A 21,445-nucleotide genomic window follows, 5' to 3' on the forward strand; every position below is an offset into this window, starting at 1 on the left:
TGACCACTGCGCCACGAGAAAGGAGAATGAGAAAGGGAATGATGGATGGAGGGAGGAAGGAAGGGATGATTGAAGGAAGGAATAGCAATAGCACTTAGACTTATATACCACTTCACAGTGCTTTTACAACCCTCTCTAAGCTGTTTACAGAGTCAGCCTATTGCCCCCAACAATCTGGGTCCTCATTTTACCCACCTCGGAAGGATGGACAGCTGAGTCAACCTTGAGCCAGTTAGAATCGAACTGCTGGCATTGGGCAGAATTAGCCTGCAGTACTGCATTCTGACCGTTGTGCCACGAGAAAGGAGAATGAGAAAGGGAATGATGGAGGGAGGGAGGGAGGGAGGGAGGAAGGAAGGGATGACGGAAGGAAGGAATAGCAATAGCACTTAGACTTATATACCACTTCACAGTGCTTTTACAACCCTCTCTAAGCTTATTGCCCCCAACAATCTGGGTCCTCATTTTACCCACCTTGGAAGGATGGAAGGCTGATCATGGTGATCATCTTTTCAAAGTCTCTCAAGAGATGGCTTTCTTAGCTTTGAATTAAAACTGTTGTCTTAGTAATTAGGTTTTCAAAGAATCACACATTACCGTATTTTTTGGAGTATAAGACACACTTCCCGCCCCCTAAAAGAGGGTGAAACTTTGGGTGCGTCTTATACACCAAATGTAGCCAAATACTCGAGGCACGAGGAGGCGATGGTCTGTGGCAATCCCTGAAGCCTGGAACAGCTGGTTGGGGGTATTCCGGGAGGCCAATCCACCTGCCAATCAGCTGCTCATGCTGAATCAGGCTGCAATAATGTGCTGAAGCTGACTGGCCGTTTGCTATTTTCTGCAAGAACGTGTCAGAATTTGCAACAGTAATCACATCCAGAAAGCACACACAAGTAACTGATTCAGCAGGATTCAATAACTTCTCTTTATATATAATATAACACATTAAGTACATATACAATACCAAAAGCAGGTTTTAACAACGTGGTAGTTCAGCAGAGAAGTTTTGGATGCAGGTAAGTGTAGGGTGCGCGCACAGGTTCGGGGAGGGCAAAAAACAGGTCTACTGGAAGTTCGGGAAACAGGCCCGTTTTCAGCCTCCGGAGGGCCTAGGGAGCCTAGGGAGGCTGTTTTCGCCCTCCCAGAGGCTTGAGAGAAACCTCTGGAGCCTGGGGAGGGCAAAAACACCCCCAACCCGCCATGCTGCAGGAGGTCGAATAGGCCACGCCCACCATAGCCACAGCCACGCAGAGAACCCCTTGCTAAAATTTTTGAAGCCCACCCCTGCTTGTAACTCAGAGATGCAAGACACAAAACCACACACTTACGGAATCCCTTGTGATAGCGCCCAGCCATCACAGGTATTTCATCAGAAATCACCAAATAAATAAATAAATAAATAAAGCAGAAAATTCAACAGCATTGGAGAGACCGTATCCTTAGCTCCAGTTTAATTTGCCTGAGGACTGAGATCTTTTCTCAGAATGGGTGGAAGTGATTTTTTTTTTCCTCAAGATCATAAAATAGGGATTTCATCAGGTGGTAAATCTTGCAGTTATGAAATTATGGAAATGTCCTGCAAAGGCTGATTCAGTGTGCAAGGGGAAAAAATGAGTAATTCAATGGTGTGGTATTAAGAAAGTAAGAGAAGAGTAGTTGAAAATAAGATCTCACAGGGTGGGCCTTCTCCGGGTGCCGTCGACTACACAATGTCGTCTGGCAGCTCCTCGGGGGAGAGCCTTCTCTGTAGCTGCCCCGGCCCTATGGAACGATCTACCCCCTGAGATCCGGACCCTCCCCACTCTCTTGGCCTTCCGAAAGTCTATTAAGACCTGGCTGTTCCGGCAGGCCTGGGGCTGCTGATCTTGACTGAACTTCAGCCCCACTAAGATTGAGTGCATGTTGTGCCCTTTTTAATTCGCTTTGTCTTGTATTTTAAATTTCTTTAATATTTTTTAAATTGTTTTTATGTAAGCCACCCGGAGTCCTTCAGGATTGGGCGGCATACAAATCCATTAAAACCTTAAACCTTAAAATATTACAATGCTTTTAGGTATTGCTCAGCTCAGCTTTATCCTAGAGGAGATCATACAATTTTTGCCAATAATCACATTTTTTTAAAAAGCTTCAGGGAAAATATTGCTGAAGACAGAGGTGGGTTCCTATCAGTTCAGACCAGTTCGGTGGAGTAGGTAGTAACTTGGTCTGCCACGCCCGCACGAACCGCTATCGGCGGCGGCACCATCTTGATTTTTGGTTCTGTGCATATGCAAAACAATCTTCATAGCAGAAATGTATTTTCCCCCTTTTCTAACATTGTGCGCATGTGCAGATCTTTTTAGATGCAAATGCGCACGTACACGGAGCAAATCTTTTTGTGTGCCGAACTGCCAGTAATGCCGGCAGCAACCCACCCCTGGCTGAAGAGCAAGAGTCATCCATCCCACTTAGTTCAGGGGTCTCCAACTTTGGCGACTTTAAGACTTGTGGACTTCAACTCCCAGCAAAGCTAGCTGAAGAATTCTGGGAGTTGAAGTCCACAAGTCTTAAAGTCGCTAAGGTTGGAGACCCCTGACTTAGTTTAATTAGCAAAGACAGGAGACGGAGCCGCAGCAGAGGGAGGAAAGAGCCACATGCGGCTCCAGAGCCCCCCCCCTTTGGTTCATTTCTTTTTTCAAGAGTATATTTTACTGAGAAGAAAGCGGTTACACATGAGAGCAAGGCAGAATGTCCAATTAAAAGTTCTCAGGTTGTTTTGGAAACAGATCCTGCGTTCCTGCCTTTCTCATCTCTGCGTTCCTTTTGCTAACCTTGCATTCATGGATTGCTGTGACTCACAATCGAGGGCTGGTATGACTTCCATCCCAACCCCTCCTTTAACCACCCACATTCTGTTCTCTCCCCTCCCCCCCAAAAAACCCCAGCCTTTCCCTAGATCAGGGGACAGCAAACTGAGGCTCTGGAGCTGCATGTGGCTCTTTCCTCCCTCTGTTGCGGCTCCGTCTCCGGTTGACGCCACAATTTTGAGAGGAGCTTCCAGTAGGGTGGGGGGAGAGAAGCACAGCGTGCCAGAAGAAGACTCTATGGCAAGGAGAGGATTTTCCAGTTGTCTCCACAATTGATAGGGCTTTTGATTGTGACAGGTAGAGGAAAAAGTATGCCACGCTAGGAGGAGACTCTATGGTGCGGAACTGAACTGACTCTATGGTGGGGGTCAGCTCCAGAATTGAATGGAGGGCTTCCGGTTAGGACCTTTGTGGCTCCCGGTGTCTTCTTTTCTGTGGGAAACAGCTCCAAATGGCTCTTTGAGTGTTTAAGTTTTCCAACCCCTTCTCTAGATGGCATTGTCACTTCAAACCTCCATGCTTCATCTCATTCCCATATCATGTGAAAGTACACACGAAGGGAGTCTGTTGTTATGGAGATCATCTAACGGGCTGAATGCTGTGTACATTTGGAGAAGGAAGGAAAGGATGCAGCAGGGAATTCTTAACAGAACAAGAGTTGGATGGGACCTTGGAGGTCTTCTAGTCCAACCCCCTGTTCAAGCAGGAGACCCTATACCATTCCCGACAGATGGCTCTCCAGTCCCTTCTTAAATGCTTCCAGTGATGGGGCACCCACAACTTCTGAAGGCAAGTTGATTGTCCTCACCATTAGAAAGCTTCTCTTTAATTCCAGGTCGCTTCTCTCTTTGATTAGTTTCCAACCATTATTTCTTTTCCTGCCCCCCCTCTGGTGCTTTGGAGAATAATTTGACCCCTCTCTTCTTTGTGCCAGATTCTCAAATACTGAAATACCACTATCATGTCACCCTCAATTCTTCTTTTCTTTAGACTAGCCAGACCCAAAACCTGTAGCCGTTCTTCGTAGGGTTTAGTCTCCAGGCCTTTGAACCTCTTAGTTGCTCTTCTCTGAACTTTTTCCAAAGTCTCAACGTCTTTTTTGTAGTGTGGTGACCAAAATTGGTTGCAGGTGTGTGCCTTACTAGGGTTTTGTAAAGCGGCACCAGTCCTTCATGTGATCTTGATTCTATGTAGAGGTGGGTTCCTACCAGTTCGCACCTATTCAGTAGAACCGGTTTGTCAAATCTACCGAACCAGTTAGAAGAGATTTCACCAGTGGACCCGGAAAGCAGGCCACACCTACAGAAGAGGTTCCAAAAATTTTTGAAACCCACCACTGCGACACACACACACACACACACAGAGACAGACTGACAGAGAGAGAGAGAGAAAGAGAAAGAAAGGAAGAAATAAATAAATAAAGAAAGAAAAAAGAAAGAGAGTGAGAGATGAAAGAAAAAAAGAGAAAAGGGACAGAGAGACAAAAGGAAGGAAAGAGAGAGAGAAAGAGAAAGAGAGAGAGAGGGAGAGAGAGAGAGAACACATGGCCAGCAAGCCACTCCCACCAGGTCACATGGCTGGCAAGCCACTCCCACAAAGGAGGCCACACCCACAGAGTAGGTTCCAAAAATTTTTGAAACCCACTACTGATTCTATTCCTCTGTTTATACAACCCCAGGATTGTATTAGCTTTTTTGGCAGCTGTTGCACATTGCTGGCTCATAAATAGTGCTTTACAGTCCTCTCAAAGTGGTTTACAGTATTGCCTTGTGTCCTTGATTAAAGTAACCGTAAAGATTCCCCTCGCACATATGTGCTAGTCGTTCCTGACTCTAGGGGATGGTAACCATCTCCATTTCAAAGCCGAAGAGCCAGTGCTGTCCGAAGACATCTCCGTGGTCATGTGGCCGGCATGACCTTCCCACCAAAGGGGGTTCCTATTTTTCTACTTGCATTTTTACGTGCTTTCGAACTGCTAGGTTGGCAGAAGCTGGGACAAAGAATGGGAGCTCGCTTCCATTACGCGGCGCTAGGGATTCGAACCGCTGAACTGCCGACCTTTCTGATTGACAAGCTCAGCGTCTTAGCCACTGCGTCCCCTTGATTAGTTTCCACCTATTGTTTCTTGTCTTGCCCTCCCCTGCTTTGGAAAATAGTTTGATACCCCCTCCCCTTTTCTTTGTCTCTCTTTTCTCCTGAGGATGAAGAGAATGTGGGAGCCTCTCCTCCTTTTCCATCCTTCCTTTTAAAAAAAATCCCACCATGGGCTTTCGGTGTATCTGACTCCGTCCTTTTTTCTGCACAGTTGGTATTCTCCGAGCACGTGCTGCTTCCTGTTTTTAAGCCTTGGGACTCAATTGTCTCCTTTTAATACACGCTGTTACTTCCTTAAAATAACCCCCAAGTCAGCTTATTCATTTCTGAATAAAGAGACAAATGCTGTTCAGCTGAGCTGGGCCCCTGGTGATCGCATCCACACCCTTTTCTTGGCAGCACAATGGAAATAGCTTTCTCTTTCGTTTTTTTTTTTTTTTCCAGGCTAGGCTCTCCAGATCCCTAGGTGCATGCAAGGATTAGCCTGGTTTAAAATTCTGGCAATCAGTCGAAGGCACCTTTGGTGCTGCCACCTACTGTAAAACTGTACGTTGTCATTTTTATTCTATTGTAAAGTTGGAAGTCAGTGCTTTTTTCCTTCTTTCCCCTCCTACTCTACACTTTTTCCCTTCCTCATTTCCCTACTATTTTTTTCCCCATTTGTATTTGAGACTACAAAATGTAATAACAATTTAATTGTTATTATTATTATTCACATGTAACTAAAACTGCAATCCAGAGTCCTTCCTGTTGTGTGTAACTGATAGGGTAGATACATTTAACCCTTGTGACCAATGGTGGGTTTCAAAAAGTTTCCGAATCTACTCTGTGGGTGTGGCCTCCTTTGTGGGAGTGGCTTGCCAGCCATGTGACCTGGTGGGAGTGGCTTGCCGGCCATGTGTTCTCTCTCTCTCTCCTTTTTTTTTCTCTGTTCCTTTTTCCTTTTTTTTCTCTCTCTCTCCTTCCTTTTGTTTCTCTGTTCCTTTTTCCTTTTCTCTCTCTCTCTCTCTCCTTCCTTTTGTTTCTCTGTTCCTTTTTTTCTTTCATCTCTCTCTCACTTTTTCTTCCTTTTTTATTTCTTTCTTTCTTCCTTTTTCTCTTTCTCTCTCTGTGTGAGTGAGTGTGTGTGTGTGTCAGTGGTGGGTTTCAAAAATTTTTGGAACCTCTTCTGTAGGTGTGGCCTGCTTTCCGGGTCCACTGGTGGAACCTCTTCTAACCGGTTCAGTAGATTTGACGAACCGGTTCTACCGAACTGGTGCGAACTGGTAGGAACCCACCTCTGCTTGTGACACACAAACTTGCGTTTTTTGTCTCCTGCACTGATGCTACTTAGCAAAAGGTTTGTGAGCCTAAAAGGTAACCCCACATCCCTAGATCAGATAATATAGAATAGAGTAGAATAAGAAATAAATAGAAATAGAATAAACAGAACAGCTGAAAATGTATGTTGGTTTTTTTATGTTGTTTTTAATGTTTTATGGATTATTATTTTTTAAGTAATTCATTCTTGTGATTTCCTCACTATTGCAATTGTAGTATTGGGACATGTGCTTAAGCAGGAGGGTTTGGGGTGCCCTTAAGAGCTTTATTTGGGGAAATAGTTCTTATATTTTTTAAAAAGGAAGTGATCATATCAGATAGGGGCTTGTAATTTTTGTACATACACTGCATAGTTTCTGCTGAGAGTTAGGTTGGCCTTGACTCATGAGCTTTGGTGGCGCAGTGGTTAGAGTGGAGTACTGCAGGCTACTTCTGCTGACTGCCAGCAGTTCAAATCTCACTGGCTCAAAGTTGACTCAGCCTTCCATCCTTGGTTAAAATGAGGACCCAGATTGTTGGGGGCAAGATGCTGACTCTGTAAATCGCTTAGAGAGGGTTGTAAAGCACTGTAAAGCGGCATATAAGTGCTATTGTTATGAGCGGTCGCTTAGCAACCATTGAATTTTATGGGGGGCTCACAAAAAGCTTAACGTCCAAAGTTCAAACATTGTGTCATCACACTTATGTGAGGGTGTTTTGAGTTCTTGGCAACCCCATTAACGACGCTTAATGACTAACACATAAAAGACTGTAAAATTAAGTTTGTTCACATAGTGACCTGCTTTACAGCTATCACCACTTATTAGCACAATTGCCACTCAATTTCAGTCATAACTGGAGGACTGCCTTAATGCATTACACAGCGACCTAATTTAATTGCCGTACCTTACTTTCCCCATTTATTAGCTTGGATCTAAGGCCATCAATGCACTGAATAGATTTCCGGACCAAAATTTATTATTAAAAAAATCAATTTATTTATTACAACTCCACTTATAGTCATAATAAATGGAAAAAAAAAAGGACGAGGAATTTTGTACAAGAATTATGTACAGCTTGCAAGTAAAACATTCTTTTATTTTACAGTACAAACATTGAGCGATTCGAGTGAACTGGGCTGACCAAATGTTGGCCGTCATCATATATCCTTGCAAAGCACCGTCATACAGACATTTATGAACGTTATTATTTGGGTTTATTAAAAAAAAAAAAAAAAAGACAGTGACGAAGTTTAAAAGTTACAAAAAACAAAGCAAGAACATTCAAAGGTTAAAAAGCAGCACAGGATCCTTCACATAGAGCAGAGGTGGGCAACTTGCTATAGCCCCTTTGAAGACCTATGGACTTCAACTCCCAGAATTCCTGACCCAGCATGGCTGGCTGTGGAATTCTGGGAGTTGAAGTCCACAAGTTGTCTGGGATAGGGGGGGTTAAGGGGCAGAGTTGCACAACCCTAACTTAAGAGACACGTTTTGCTTCAGCTCCTAGCAGTCTCTTTGCTCAGAGTTTTTCTTCACCGTTTTCCCCCAAATTGGCTTTTTAAAAAAATAAAAAAATATGGCACAATTGAACAGGGAAACCAGAGCTTCGTTTTCATTTGGGTTTGGGGACGGAGGAGTCTGGTATGATAAGCTTTTCACTTTTATTTTCTTTTGACATTCTCTGCTACTGTCAATCTTCTTTTCCTGGTTTGTTTAATTTTGGTGTTAAAAAAGGATTTCTTTCTCAGCACTTTCCATGGACAAACCTTGTTTGAAAATATTTGCAGTATAAAAGTGACACCCCTGGGATCAAATTAACCAGCACCTTTAGTTAACTAATGCATTAATGTAAAATACAAACCCTCTTTTGTAGCCTCATTCAATACAAAACTGGACGAATAAGAACACACTTTACCATTCCTATGAGGTATTTCTTAATAGATTTGACTGGGAATTGAACTTTCTAACCTGCCTATATTTGGAACATGTGCTGAAACAGTTCATTTTCCATTTACAATAATAATCCAATCCTTTATAAAGATTTAACTTCTGGTCGAGCTGTTTTCATGACTCCTTTCATATTTTAAAAGTATTCCACAATTTAGGCCCCCTTAAGTAAAAACTAGCAATGAGGTTAAGCATGCTTCCATGGATTTTTACAGGTCATTTTTATTTAAAGCAATTAAAAATAATAATTCTTAAAAGTGTTTTTTTTTTTAATTAAATATTGGGTTGGGGTTTTTTTTTTTGCAGAAAATGTGTCCCGGAGGGGAGAGGTTTATTTTAAGAAAGATTGCTTTAAAACCAGCCACAAAACTTACTAAAACTACAGTAGTTGTCCTAAGCGTTATGTCTTCACCAAAATAAACAAATCACTTTTTAGAATGCGAGAAGAGAATATGAGGAGGTGCACAATGTTGAAAAATGGTACGACAGCTTTGCTTGTCTATGGACATGCAGCTATCCCACATCTGACGCGCAATTAAAATTGTGGCCTATTGAAGATTTTGAAGGAGGGGTGGAAACACATTACCTGCAAAGGTAGTTGTAAAAGTATACTAGTTTTATAGCTTTTGACATGATCAGACTAATCAAATTCATTACGATTGTCGCAAAGGGTTCTTAAAGCATCTCGATGCCTGCCTTTCTTAAAAGTCGGAGGATGAATCTGCCATTGTTCAGAGCTTGGCTGCCCACTGAGGGTATGGCCGAGCCAGAGCAATAGCAATAGCAATAGCAGTAGACTTATATACCGCTTCATAGGCCTTTCAGGCCTCTCTAAGCGGTTTACAGAGAGTCAGCATATTGCCCCCAACAACAATCTGGGTCCTCATTTTACCCACCTCGGAAGGATGGAAGGCTGAGTCAACCCTGAGCCGGTGAGATTTGAACCGCTGACCTGCTGATCTAGCAGTAGCCTGCAGTGCTGCATTTAACCACTGCGCCACCTTGGTAAGGTGGGTTCTTACCAGTTCGCACCTATTCGGTAGAACCGGTTCATCAAATCTATCAAACCGGTTAGAAGAGGTTCCACCAGTGGACGCGGAAAGCAGGCCACACCTACAGAAGAGGTTCCAATTTTTTTTGAAACCCACCACTGGGCCGAGCGCATGATGAGAACATCGAGAACCCAATAATTCAGGTCTGAGCTATTTATATCTCTAGTATTGGAATGGATCCGTTATTGGGCTCTGCAGCTTACATTTCCCTGCTGGGATGAAATGGTTATGGTGAGAAACAAGAAAATTATGGAGAATGGGAGGAAACCTATTGATTTGCCTATTTACAGACAAACCAAGCCTATAAGGAAGATATTGTTTCATTACATTTACACGGAGCCAGCCTGAGGGAGAAAAGGGGAGAGGATAGGCCAATTGTAACTACTCATTAATTTTCAAGCTGTGTCGATTTATCAAGCCCGATCACATAGTATTATAGCAAAGTACAGGTATCCAGCTTGTGTGTGTGTGTGTGTGTGTGTGTGTGTGTATGCTATTTGCTGTATTGGTTAGGGATACACACACACACAAACACACACCTCTAACCAATACAGCAAACAGCATATCTAGTTATAGCACTTTATATTAATGAATTCAGAAGCTTTTAAAAACTTGTGTCCCAAAATCCGATAACGGTTATCAATCAGCACAAAGCGAGGTCAATCTCATCTCCCAGGGACTGTTTAAAATCTCCGAATCAGTCCCAAAGTTTGCAATTCAGAGCATCCTTAATAAAAAGTTTGAGTTTCTCCCTGTCTGCTTTACCAAAAAAAAAAAAAAAAGCTGAAAATCGGAAGCATTGGAGTGTTTCTCACATTTTTTTTCACTAACACATAATGAAGACAACTGAGCAACCTTTTTCTTTTTGTATCACCACGATTTTTTTTTAAAAAAATCAACAATGTAAAGAGCTGAGAAAATATTTTGACAAAGAAGAGGTTCAAAAATGGGGCATTCACAGTGGTTCGGGCTTCGGAATTGAAAGTTTTGCCAGATAAGGGGCATGTTGATGTCATACGCTGCAAAGTCTGGCTATGGCTGGATTGGCGCTGCCCCGGTGAGAATCAAGGATGTAGCCAGACTGAAAGTGTTTGCAAGTTTCTTGATAAAAGACAAAAAAAATTAGCACAATTTAAAATACAAGCTGCACGTGGCGATTCAGTGCATGTAGAATCACTGAACGAACTGCAAGAGTTATACGTTCTCTTTTCCATTAATCTAAGAATCCAACGTTCACTTTCGTAAATATGCCACCTATATGTTTTATTCTTTGTGTGATTAAAAAAAAAATAGGGCCCCTCTTTGGAGGCACTGAAGTCTACTGAAAAGGTTTTTCAGAGGTAATCACCCTTGTCTCGGGTCTGAAAACATCACTGATGTGGTAAGAGAACTAATCCGATTGTACTGGCAGGAAGAAATGAAAAACATTTCTTGCATACACCCATAATTTCTCTCCCTCTCTCTCTCTCTCTCACACACACACACGCACGCACATACTCACAAAGAGCCTGTTCACCAAGGACTCAGACCCTGGGACTGCTACGCGAGTAAGGAAGAAGCAGAGACTGCAGGGGTATGCCTGGGTCCCTCTCCTGTTAGCAACAGAAGAAAGTATTGGCAACCGAAGCAAAATCCCTCAATTTTTGGAAGAAGAAGAAGAAGAAGAGAATAAGCCAATTCCCCCACCCTCACTGAAATGGACTTTTCCAATCTTGCAAAAAGGTTTGTATCCTGTTGTCAGGAATGGGGGTGCACATGGCCTAGCTCAGCTGGATCCGTTCTCATCTCATGACAAGCAAGACTTGAGGGGTGCAAGCACCAGGCAAATAGCCTCTCCTGTTTAATTTTAAAAATGTATATGAAAGGCATATACGCCTCGTGCCTGCATGCCTAGGTTTGGGTCTGAACAGGTGAGTTTGCTTCAGAAGCAACAAGAGCACCTGCTCTTTACTGGAGGGCTGCTTCGTAGGAAGTCGCACCTTTTCCTGGGCTTGCACGGGGTCCCCGCAGGCTCAGGGAAACACATGGCTGAGTCAAGGGGAAGGAGGGGGGCCAACAGGGGGGCAGTCACGTTCAGGGGTGGGTTGCTGCTGGTTTGCGTCGTGCACGTGCGCAGTTGAGCGTAAATTGAAATGAAAATGAAAAAATGATTAAAAACCAAGCCGGCAGCGGCAACTGGGGAATTGGTTCGGGGGCGTGGCCAGCCTGTCATCCCTACTGGTTCAGCAACCCAGTCCCAATTTCCACTACCGGTTCGCCCGAACTGGTGCGAAGCGGCAGCAACCCACCTCTGGTCACGTTGTTGCCAAGGCTCCTTCACTCAATTGTGTGTTTTCCTGGGACTCGGGGGCTGCTCCCGAAGTCCAAGAAAAGGCGCTGCTTCCTGAAGGAATTGCTTAGCAGGTAGCGGAGGTGCCCCCCACTCCAGATCTCAAGCATCTTTGTCCGCTTTGGATCCAACTCCAAAGACATTTCTACAGCTTTGGGCCAAACCACCTGCCACACAATGATGGAACTTGAAAATAGGGACAAAGAGCTGGTAACGTAGAACATCTGGGACAATTTCAGTGGTGGGAATTCCAGGAAATGTTCAGAGGTGAGCATGGCTCTTTTGAGCGCGCCAACAGCTCCATTTTTGTAGAAAACAAGGTTCTTGGTGTACCGATCTGTCTCAACAGTTTTCTTCAAGTTTAATTTAATTGCTCCCCTGTCAGAGTAAAATATATATATATTAAGGGATTCACCTCTTTGCAGATATTTTTTAAAATGCTGCTTTGTGGTGCAGGTCCTTTCATTCTTTTCCTTGTTTTCTTATTCCTCTTTTCTTTTTTTAAACCCCCCCCCACTTCCTTCTTCTTTTGTCTTCTTTTTTGGATATTTGGCTCATTGAACAGCAACATCTCCTGGTCCTTCCGTTTCCTTACATGCTCAGTCCCTTCACGGATTTAAGGCATCTTCTTGTGTTCCATTTGGAAAAATAATAATTAAAAAAAACTTTGTATACAAACTTTTTTTAAAAAAAATTTCTTATGTCACAAAGCAGCAATTTCTCTTTTTAGGAAAAAATATATAAATAACCTCTTTGCTCCCTCCCTCTCCCCATTCTACAAAAGGCAATTTCCCTAGGACAAATATTTTAACTGTACACAGGAGATCCTGCCCCCCCATGTCCTCAACAAGGGCAAGCGACACTATTTACATAGCTGAGCTGGACGCAGTTGAGGGGGGGGCGGGCTCCCCTCACGAGGAATCGGTGCAAGGAGAGGGGGGCGGCGGGTAGAGGTGGTGTGTGTAGCTCCGCTCTGTGTACGGGGAAGGCGGGCAGCTCTCATAGTTCTCCTCTGCAGACAAGTACTGGCTGCGTGGGGTTGGTGGCGGTGGCGTGGGCTCAGAATCGTAGTTGAGGTCGCTGGCATAGCCTTTGCCCCCCATGGTCATCACCCGACGGCTGGGTGCGTAGTCACTGTCACAAACGTCGGTGCTGCACGGGGTTGTGGGAGGTGCAAAATGGCGGTAGCTGTATGGCCTGTAACTGGGCAGAAAACATGAAGAGGCGTGTGAACATCAACACCTGAAGTCAATCGGAGGTCTTCTTGAGCCATGTGGCATTGTCATCTGTTGCCACCAAGGAAGGACATGTCCCAAAGGTGTTCTTTTCAAGAGGTAACTGGACTTTCTGGTTTTTCTTTGAGGGCATTTTGCTTCTCATCCAAGAAGCTTCTTCAGCTCTGACTGGATGGTGGGGAGTTGAAGAAGCTTCTTGGATGAGAAGTGGAACGTCTTCGAAGAAAAACCAGACAGTCCAGTTGCCTCTTGAAACAAAGCACCTTTGGGACAACCATGGCCTGGATGACTGAGAATCTCCATACATTCAAGGAGGATGTGATTTTTGGATTGACTTCCTCTCACAGAGTGGGTGGCTCTTAAATGAGATGGAAGGTCAACCTGGCTCCATGTGTGTCCTCCATCAAGCAGGCTTTCAAAAACATCCTATTTTCATGGTTAGAATAGAATAACAGAGTTGGAAGGGACCTTGGAGGTCTTCTAGTCCAACCGCCTGCTTACCCAGGAAACTCTACCCCACTTCAAATAGATGATTATCCAACATCTTTTTAAAAACTTCCAGTGTTGGAGCATTCACAACTTCTGGAGGCAAGCTGTTCCACTGATTAATTGTTCTAACTGTCAGGAAATTCCTCCTCAGTTCTAAGTTGCTTCTCTCCTTGATTAGTTTCCACCCATTGCTTCTTGTCCTGCCCCCAGGTGCCTTGGAGAATAGCTTGACTCCCTCTTCTTTGTGGCAGCCCCTGAGATATTGGAACACTGCTTTGATTGTTGAACCAGCAATCAAGACAGCAGAATTTCATGCCTTCAACAGAAAGCCTGGTCACTTGGGTCTTCTTTTGTCCAGATGCAACGCAAATCGCTGCCAGGAAATATCCTGAACCTATCAGGCAAGTAGTACAAAACTCAGAGTGGGGACATGGTCTTACCTGTATGACCTGTGCGTAGAAGGACTATTGGACGAGTAACCAAATTCCATTGTGTAGCGGGAGTCCTCTGTTGCTGGTGATGGAGGCGGGTTCAAAATCTTTAAAGGGAGAATAGAGGGAGTGTCAGCTTTAAGAGAAGCACCGTATTTGTTCCAAGGAAACGTTTTTCTCCATACCAGGAAGGCCACCCGTACTGAACACCAAACGGAAGTTTACTACACATATTACAGCGCTGCTTTTGTAGAGGTATTTTCTTTTCGTTTATTACATTTAAATCTAGATTTCTTTCCCCTTGCTGTAACTATAAGCTTTTCCCTTTTGGATTCTAACCATGTTCAGATTAATTTGTATGCTGTGTCCCTGTTACTTTCAGATGGAATTGGATCCTTTTAAGTGTGTGTCAGAGTGAGTAAGGAAGGACATAGGGAGAGAAGGAGAGCGGGAGGAAATAGTGAGGGAGAGAAAAAAGAAGGGAAGAAGGAAGGAAATAGGCTGGGAGGGAGGGAGGAAATAGGGTTGGGAAGAAGGGAGGAAAGAGGAAGAGAGGGAGGGGGGAGGAAATAGAGAGGGAGGGAGGAAAGTGAGATTAAAACACCAGTAGAATGTGTTTGTGAAAGAATATAAGTAACGAGATTATGCTGTTCATCATAAAATGCTGCCAAGAACGGGAAGTAAGATAGGGCAATATGGTTAATCCCAACTTTTCATGCAAATTTAAGCTTACATTTTCTCCCATGTTATTCATATGGTTCCATCAACTTTACTGAATTGCTTCAGTTTGTGTTGAGAATCAATCTTTCCGACTTAGATGCCAAAAAAAGGTCTCTTACTGGAGGGAAGTAGGTTCCTTTGATGCTGGAGGAGCTGCTGGAGGACGCCCCAGTGACGTGAGCTCGGTCATAAGGTGGGCCGCTGCTTCCTGCCATGATGCTAAGTGAACTGATCACAGATTTACCACGGGACATTCCTAAAGAAAACCCCAGGGAATACAGTTAAAGTCTTAGAAAAAAATATATTTATTTAAGCATCATACGCCCAACCTAATTTAAAAGGAGTCCTGTGTGCTTTATGATCACAATGACGCAGAGGCCATTCTGAAGATGGATTTTCCAGGACCAATGGAGGCATTCTGGGGAAGGAGAGAACTTGAGACCACAATAAAGGTGTCGCTGAAGAATCTGTTTGCCCTCCCCTCTAATTTTACACACTAAGGAAGAGATGCAATTGATGTGGCACTTTTGCCTTCCCAAATGCAAGTCACAAATCGGTAGCCTTTTTACAAGATTTCCAAGCCACGCTGGACTTTTTCTTAACTAGCAAAATGTTTGCTGGATTCCTCAATGCGACAAAGGTCATAAGTGTGAAAAATGGACATAAGCCACTTTTTTTCCCCAGTGCTATTGTTAACAACTGAAAGGTCATTAAATGAACTGTTGTAAATTGAGGACTACCTGTATAAATCTGACCTGGAAGAGATCCAGAAAGGGAGCTTGGGTGAGGCACATAACCCAGAGGCACAGAAGACGGTCCATGGACAACGTAGTCATTGGTCATTGTTTCTCCATCTCCTTTCATGCGTGGGCACAGCACTCTCTGACAAACAAAGTACATAGCACCAACGACAAACACCGTAAGGATCACACCGATGACGGAGCCGATTGTATTGGTGGCAGGTGGGGCTGGTTCTTCGGTTGTGTCTAGGAAGGAAGGAAAAAAATCACTTTAAAAAAGACGACAGCTCTGTAGAACTTCTCTGTTCCTTAATGTCTTATGTCTATGTACATTTACCCATTAGTATAGCTGTTTTACTATAATCCTTCTCATCTCAATGGTCCAAAGTCCTGTTGCTCAGTGGTCCAAAGTCCTCTTTTCTGATGAGAGCAACTTTTGCCAAAAGCACCAACAACTGGTTCAATGACCGTGTGATTACTGTGCTTGATTGGCCTCTCCATTCTTCCTCCATACTCTGGGTCCTTGGTTTCCAAATGAGATGCAAAAGTTGCTCTCATCAGAAAAGAGGACTTTGGACCACTGAGCAACAGGACTTTGGACCATTGTGCTTCATTAAGACCAGGGTCAACACAGATGTCTACCAGGAGATTTTGGAGCACTTCATGCTTCCTTTTACAGATGAGTTTTATGGGGATGCTGACTTCATTGTCCAGCTGCCCACACTGCCAAAAGCACCAAAACCTGGTTCAATGACCGTGGGATTACTGTGCTTGATTGGCCAGCAAACTCGCCTGACCTGAACCCCATAGAGAATCTATGGGGCATTGCCAAGAGAAAGATGAGAGACATGAGACCGAACAATGCAGAAGAGCTGAAGGCCGCTATTGAAGCATCCTGGCCTTCCATAACACCTCAGCAGTGCCACAGGCTGATAGCTTCCATGCCACGCCGCATTGAGGCAGTAATTGCTGCAAAAGGGGCCCAACCCAAGTACTGAGTACATATGCATGCTTATACTTTTCAGAGGTCCGATATTGTTCTATGTACGATCCTTGTTTTATTGATTGCATGTAATATTCTAATTATCTGAGATTGTGGATTTGGGGTTTTCATGAGCTGTACGCCATAATCATCACAATTATGACAAATCACGGCTTGAACTTTCTTGCTTTGCATGTAATGAGCCTTATCTCATATATTAGTTTCACCTTTTAAGTTGCATTACTGAAATAAATGAACTTTTGTATGATATTCTAATTTTTCAAGTTTCACCTGTAGGTATCATTGATATTATTGTTATTACTCTGTTGTTTTGTATGTACACTGAGACTTTATGCACCAGAGAAAAAATACAGTATAGTATAACACAGCATAGTATAGTATTAACATAGTATTAGTTTAGTATAGTTTTGTATTTGTATAGTATAATTACATTCTATTCTATTTCATTCTTTTCTATATTCTATTCCAGTGATGGCGAACCTTTTCGGCACTGCTGAAATGGTTGCGCAGAAATGTTGCACGCACATGCGCACTCTCATCAGGGCCATGCTCCGGGAAAACCAAACTTCTGGGTTCTAGTGCTCATGCGTGCCAGATGATCAGCTGGCCAGCATGCATACGGTTTTTGGCACTGCTGCACATGCGAAGGTCAGCTGACCGTCGGGCGCGTATGTGCGCTAGAATCCGGAAGACAAACAGGCAAGGCTGTGCGTGCCGGGTGATGTGGCTCCATGTGCCACTTTGGGCATGCGTGCCCATAGGTACACCATCACGGTTCTATTCTATTCTATATTCTATTCTATCCTAACCCTCTCCCTTATTCTATTTCTATACTCTACTCTACAGTTCTGTTCTATTCTAATCGTGGTGATGCAGTGATTAGAATGCAGTATTGCAGGCTAACTCAGTGGTCACTGCCAGGAGTTCGATCCTGACCAGCTCAAGATTGACTCAGCCCTCCATCCTTCCGAGGTGGGTAAAATGAAGACCCAGATTGTTGGGGGGCAACAGGCTGACTCTGTAAACCACTTAGAAAGGGCTGTAAAAACACTATGAAGTGGTATATAAGTCTAAGTGCTATTGCTACTGCCATCCTACCCCAATTCCTATTATTTCTAATTTCTATTCTAATGTGTTCTGATATCTGCCCAATCATATAAATGGAAAGAGGGACATGTCGTGAAATAACGGACCTATTTCACTATATGGATACTTGACGCAAAAACTGAATTTTAGTAAAGCTGAGTATCTTCACACATGAGCCGCTTTCCACATGATATACAAATTAAAGCAAAATTACCCAGATTCCACAAATCAAACTGAAGCACTTGGTGTGGTCATTCTCTATTGGTTATTTTTGGTTATTTTCTTGTAGGTGTGTCATTACCCAAATTAGGTAACATCAACAGTACAAATCAAACCGGACATAACCATGTTTAGTTGCACATAGCAGAAGGTGTCAGAACGTGAAGGGCTAAAGCATGCCATTCAGCAAAGCAAATTTTATTATGCACTTATTTTTGCATGCTGCTGAATAATTCTGACTCCCTGTAGCTTACAACAAAAGAAAAGACGATGAAGCAAAACAAAGAAGAAAAACCAGATGTGGGTATACTTACAGCAGCCCTGTTCGTCTGAATTGTCATTGCAATCGAGGCTGTGATCACATTTCTTGTTTTTCCCAATGCACTGACCACTCGCACACCGGAACTGGTCAGTTAAACAAAGCACTGGAGGGAGGAAAGCAAATCCATAATTAACGGATGAGAAATATATATTTAAAATTGCAAGTTAGATATTCAACATAAAGACATAAGACAAGTAATCGCATCAGTGAACATTTTAGACTGAACAAAAACTATCACGCCTTATCTTGCATCACCATTATTATTGTATACCTTATTTTAAATTTTGCAGCTTGCTGTTTAAGATAAAATTTTCCCAGGGAAGCGTACAATGAAAGGTACCCTTTCAAAGCCCTGATTTGGCGAAACTAAACATGTAAAATACATTAACAAGGGATTTCAAAGGAGTGGATGGCTTATTCGGGGTGAAAGTGGGCCTCAGAGTAACCTCTGCTGCTTAGGCTAATGCCAGCATTACAAACAATGCCACAATTGCATTGCCAAGGAACAACAACAAAAAAGGGAGTTGCTGGCCACAAATGCACAACAGCTCCCCTCAGTGGACAACACTGCCAACTACAACTAATCCTTGACTTGACAACCGTAACTGAACCCAGCAAATTACAGGTAGTCCTCAACTTAAAACAGTTCACATTCCAAGTTATAACAGCAATGAAAAAAAGTGACTTAGGAACACGTTTCACATTTATGACCGTCGCAGCATTCCTCACGGTCAACGTGATTTATATTTGGATGCTCGACAACCGATTCACATTTAGGATGGTGGCAGTGTCCCGGGGTCGTGCTGTCCCCTTTTGTGACCTTCTGACAAGCAGAGACAATGGGGGAAGCCAGATTCACTGTGTTATTCATTTAACACACTCGTGATCCACTTAACAATTGTGGCAAGAAAGGTTGTAAAATGGGGGCAAAACTGACTTAACGGCTGTCTTGCTTAGCCACTGGGAATTTTGGCCTCAACTGTGGCCGTAAGTCGAGGACTACCTGCAAGAATCCCTATTTTGCTCAGGGACGTGGAATACCTTCACATTTCTTTTCGTCGGAGTTATCCTGGCAATTTGGTTCTCCGTTGCACTGCAGGGCGGCATCGATGCACTGCCCGCTCTCACACTGGAACTGGGAATCGGAGCACAAGGGGCAGTTCTTCTCGTCACTGGCATCCTCGCACTCCGTGTACCCATCACAACGCCAAGCCACAGGGATGCAGTCAATCTCTCCCGTGTCACACGTGAACTGTTGTGGGGAGCAGGTTGGAGGCTCTGTTGGGGAAGAGAGATAAGGCCTCTATTTTCAGATGCAACACAAAGAATAAGTGAATAAGTAGCTGTCTGAATATACAGTAGCAAAATATCTCCGCACAAGTTGGAATTACCTATCTGGAAAATTGGGATTTGCTTGAAACATGCACTGATTGAAAACTCTCTGCCCCATGACCAATGACTCTGGGAACCATAGTTGTACATCAATGTATAGTAGTAATAGAGCTACTGAAGTGGTATGTAAGTCTAGAACTTAGATTTATATACTACTTCACAGTGATTTACAGTCCTCTCTAAGCAGTTGTTGTGACCGGCCAACAAAGCTGGAGGGCAGAGTCGGACAGTGATTTAGGAACACTTAGGACTTAGGTTGGAGAGGAACCTGGGCCAGTCCTGGACTCTGGGGAAGGCTCTGAGGAGGGGCTCTGTGTCGGAGGCAGAGAGGGGGCCAGGGCCGTATGCCAGTTATCAGCTGCCTTCAGAGTCAGACATCAGTGAGGCAGACGAACAGCTGGAGCCTGTTCCCAGTGTGCACATGTGTAGAGTTGCCAGATGAAGAGATCAGCTAAAGATACAGGGGTCGACTTGGGAGTAAGGCCACAGGTGGATGATGAATGGCTCCTCCCATAGGGAATAAAGGAGGAGCAAAAGTGGAGGGGTGTTTGCAGGAGACAATTAGTTCATTCCTGCATTCTTGCCAAGTATTGTGGCGTCTGAAAGATATCAGCCTGGCCACTCTCCAACCCTGATAAAGGTCGGTAATTGTGAACTATCTTGAAAGACTGTGGGAGAGAGAAAAGACTTTGCTGGAGAGGAATTCACTGTAAATAAAATAAAAGGGGGTTACTGGGACGAGGACTCGGCTTCGTGCTGCTGGGGAAGTCTAGGTCAGAACAGCAGTTGACAGTCAGCATATTGTCCTCTTTTTATCGACCTCAAAAGAATGGAAGGCTGAGTCAAAGTAATATGCTGACTCTGTAAACCGCTTAGAGGAGGCTCCAAGTCACTGTGAAGGGGTATATAAGTCGAAGTACTATTGCTATTAACACATGGCATTGTTACAGTAGCCAGGAAACCCCAATGCTGTTGCAGAGGAGTAGTTGGGCTTGGCAAGGGAACCAGTCCTCCTATAGGACACGCTTGCGCACTTCTCAAAGTGTGCCACAGGAAGGCGACACAAGCGGCTCTTCCTGCAGCATCACCCAAGGGTTCCAACCCTTCGCTGAGCTGCCTTGCAACTGGAAAGGTTAAGAGCCATCAGGAATTAGCCTGCCCGCACAGAGCACCAGCTGACCTCCCCACCGGAGTGGTACCTATCTATCCACTTGCACCGAAGACGTTTTCGAACTGTTAGGTGGACAGAAACTGAGGCGAGTGACAGGAGCTCATCCTGCCCATACAGTGCTTGGGCTCAAACCACCGGTGCTGAGCATCATTAAGCCATGGAGCCACTGCACCTCTTTCTACCTAAATCAAGACTTTAAAAAAAGTCTTACCTCCACAAGAAAGTTCATCTTCAAGCAGGACTAGATGCATGGGACAGGAGCAACGTGTAGTTCCATCACTTTTTATAATGCAGATGTGAGAACAGCCACCATTGTCTTGGGAACAGGGGTGCTTTCCTGAAAGACAAAGTGAATTCACAGATGGTATTTTATATCTCAAACACCTGTTTGCTTGGTTTTTTTTTTTAAATTATATACTATAGATTTCAGACTGCCTCCTAGGAAACCAAGAGTGGCTCAAAATCTCCACGAAGATCAGCTACCTCTCCCGTATCAATAATTCACATCAGTATCATCAGTAATTCTCTGGAAAAGTGCAAAATGGTTTAAGCAACAAGGACAAACGCCAGGGCAAAGTTTAGCACCAAAACGTCTTTTCAATGTCTCGGAATGTGAATGTGAAGCTATCTCTGCTTGATAACATTTCTGGGAAGGTTCTAAGGTCAACATAGTATCCTAACAGACCTAAGATGACCATATTGTTAAACTGACTGATGCATTTTCCTTCCAAAGAAAGTTAAAAACAAGAAAAAAAAATATAAACTGCAAATCTAAAATCCCTGAGGGAAAATAAGCTGCAAATCTAATGTTTTCCTCTGTGTGTGTGTGTGTGTGTGTGTGTGTGTGTGTGTGTGTGTGTGTCTTTCTAGCAATGCCTATCATTCTGACGCAGCCAAAAGCAGATGTTGCAAGGCTGATGCCAAAGTTTCATATAGGAAGAGACAAATCCTGCCACCAAGAAATATGGTTTTAGAACGTTAAAAATCATGATGGTATCAATTGAGTTTAAAATTACAATCTAAAAAAGCTGAAACCTGTGAAGTCTCTGTGCCAGGGGTGTCAAA

The 21,445-nt window shown here is 43.7% G+C and overlaps 1 protein-coding gene across 2 annotated transcripts in view; it reads right to left on the reverse strand.

Annotated features, from left to right (window-relative positions):
- Positions 1 to 12,110: 12,110 nt before the first annotated feature.
- LRP6 (LDL receptor related protein 6) overlaps positions 12,111 to 21,445 on the reverse strand; it is an 83,851-nt gene continuing 74,516 nt past the window's right edge. Inside the window, exons 17-23 of one of the 2 annotated variants that reach the window (XM_032220791.1) lie at positions 20,592 to 20,717; positions 18,859 to 19,095; positions 17,810 to 17,920; positions 15,203 to 15,433; positions 14,567 to 14,703; positions 13,737 to 13,834; positions 12,111 to 12,775 (exon numbers count right to left, since the gene is read on the reverse strand). In XM_032220791.1, coding sequence (XP_032076682.1) covers positions 12,484 to 12,775; positions 13,737 to 13,834; positions 14,567 to 14,703; positions 15,203 to 15,433; positions 17,810 to 17,920; positions 18,859 to 19,095; positions 20,592 to 20,717 — 1,232 coding nt within the window. In that variant the 3' untranslated portion in view covers positions 12,111 to 12,483. Of the gene's footprint in view, positions 12,776 to 13,736; positions 13,835 to 14,566; positions 14,704 to 15,187; positions 15,434 to 17,809; positions 17,921 to 18,858; positions 19,096 to 20,591; positions 20,718 to 21,445 lie in introns of both variants that reach the window. The other variant, XM_032220789.1, reaches the window with a different exon arrangement.

Source organism: Thamnophis elegans, chromosome 7 (genome assembly GCF_009769535.1).
Source record: "Thamnophis elegans isolate rThaEle1 chromosome 7, rThaEle1.pri, whole genome shotgun sequence".
In the NCBI taxonomy this organism is placed as follows: domain Eukaryota; kingdom Metazoa; phylum Chordata; class Lepidosauria; order Squamata; family Colubridae; genus Thamnophis; species Thamnophis elegans.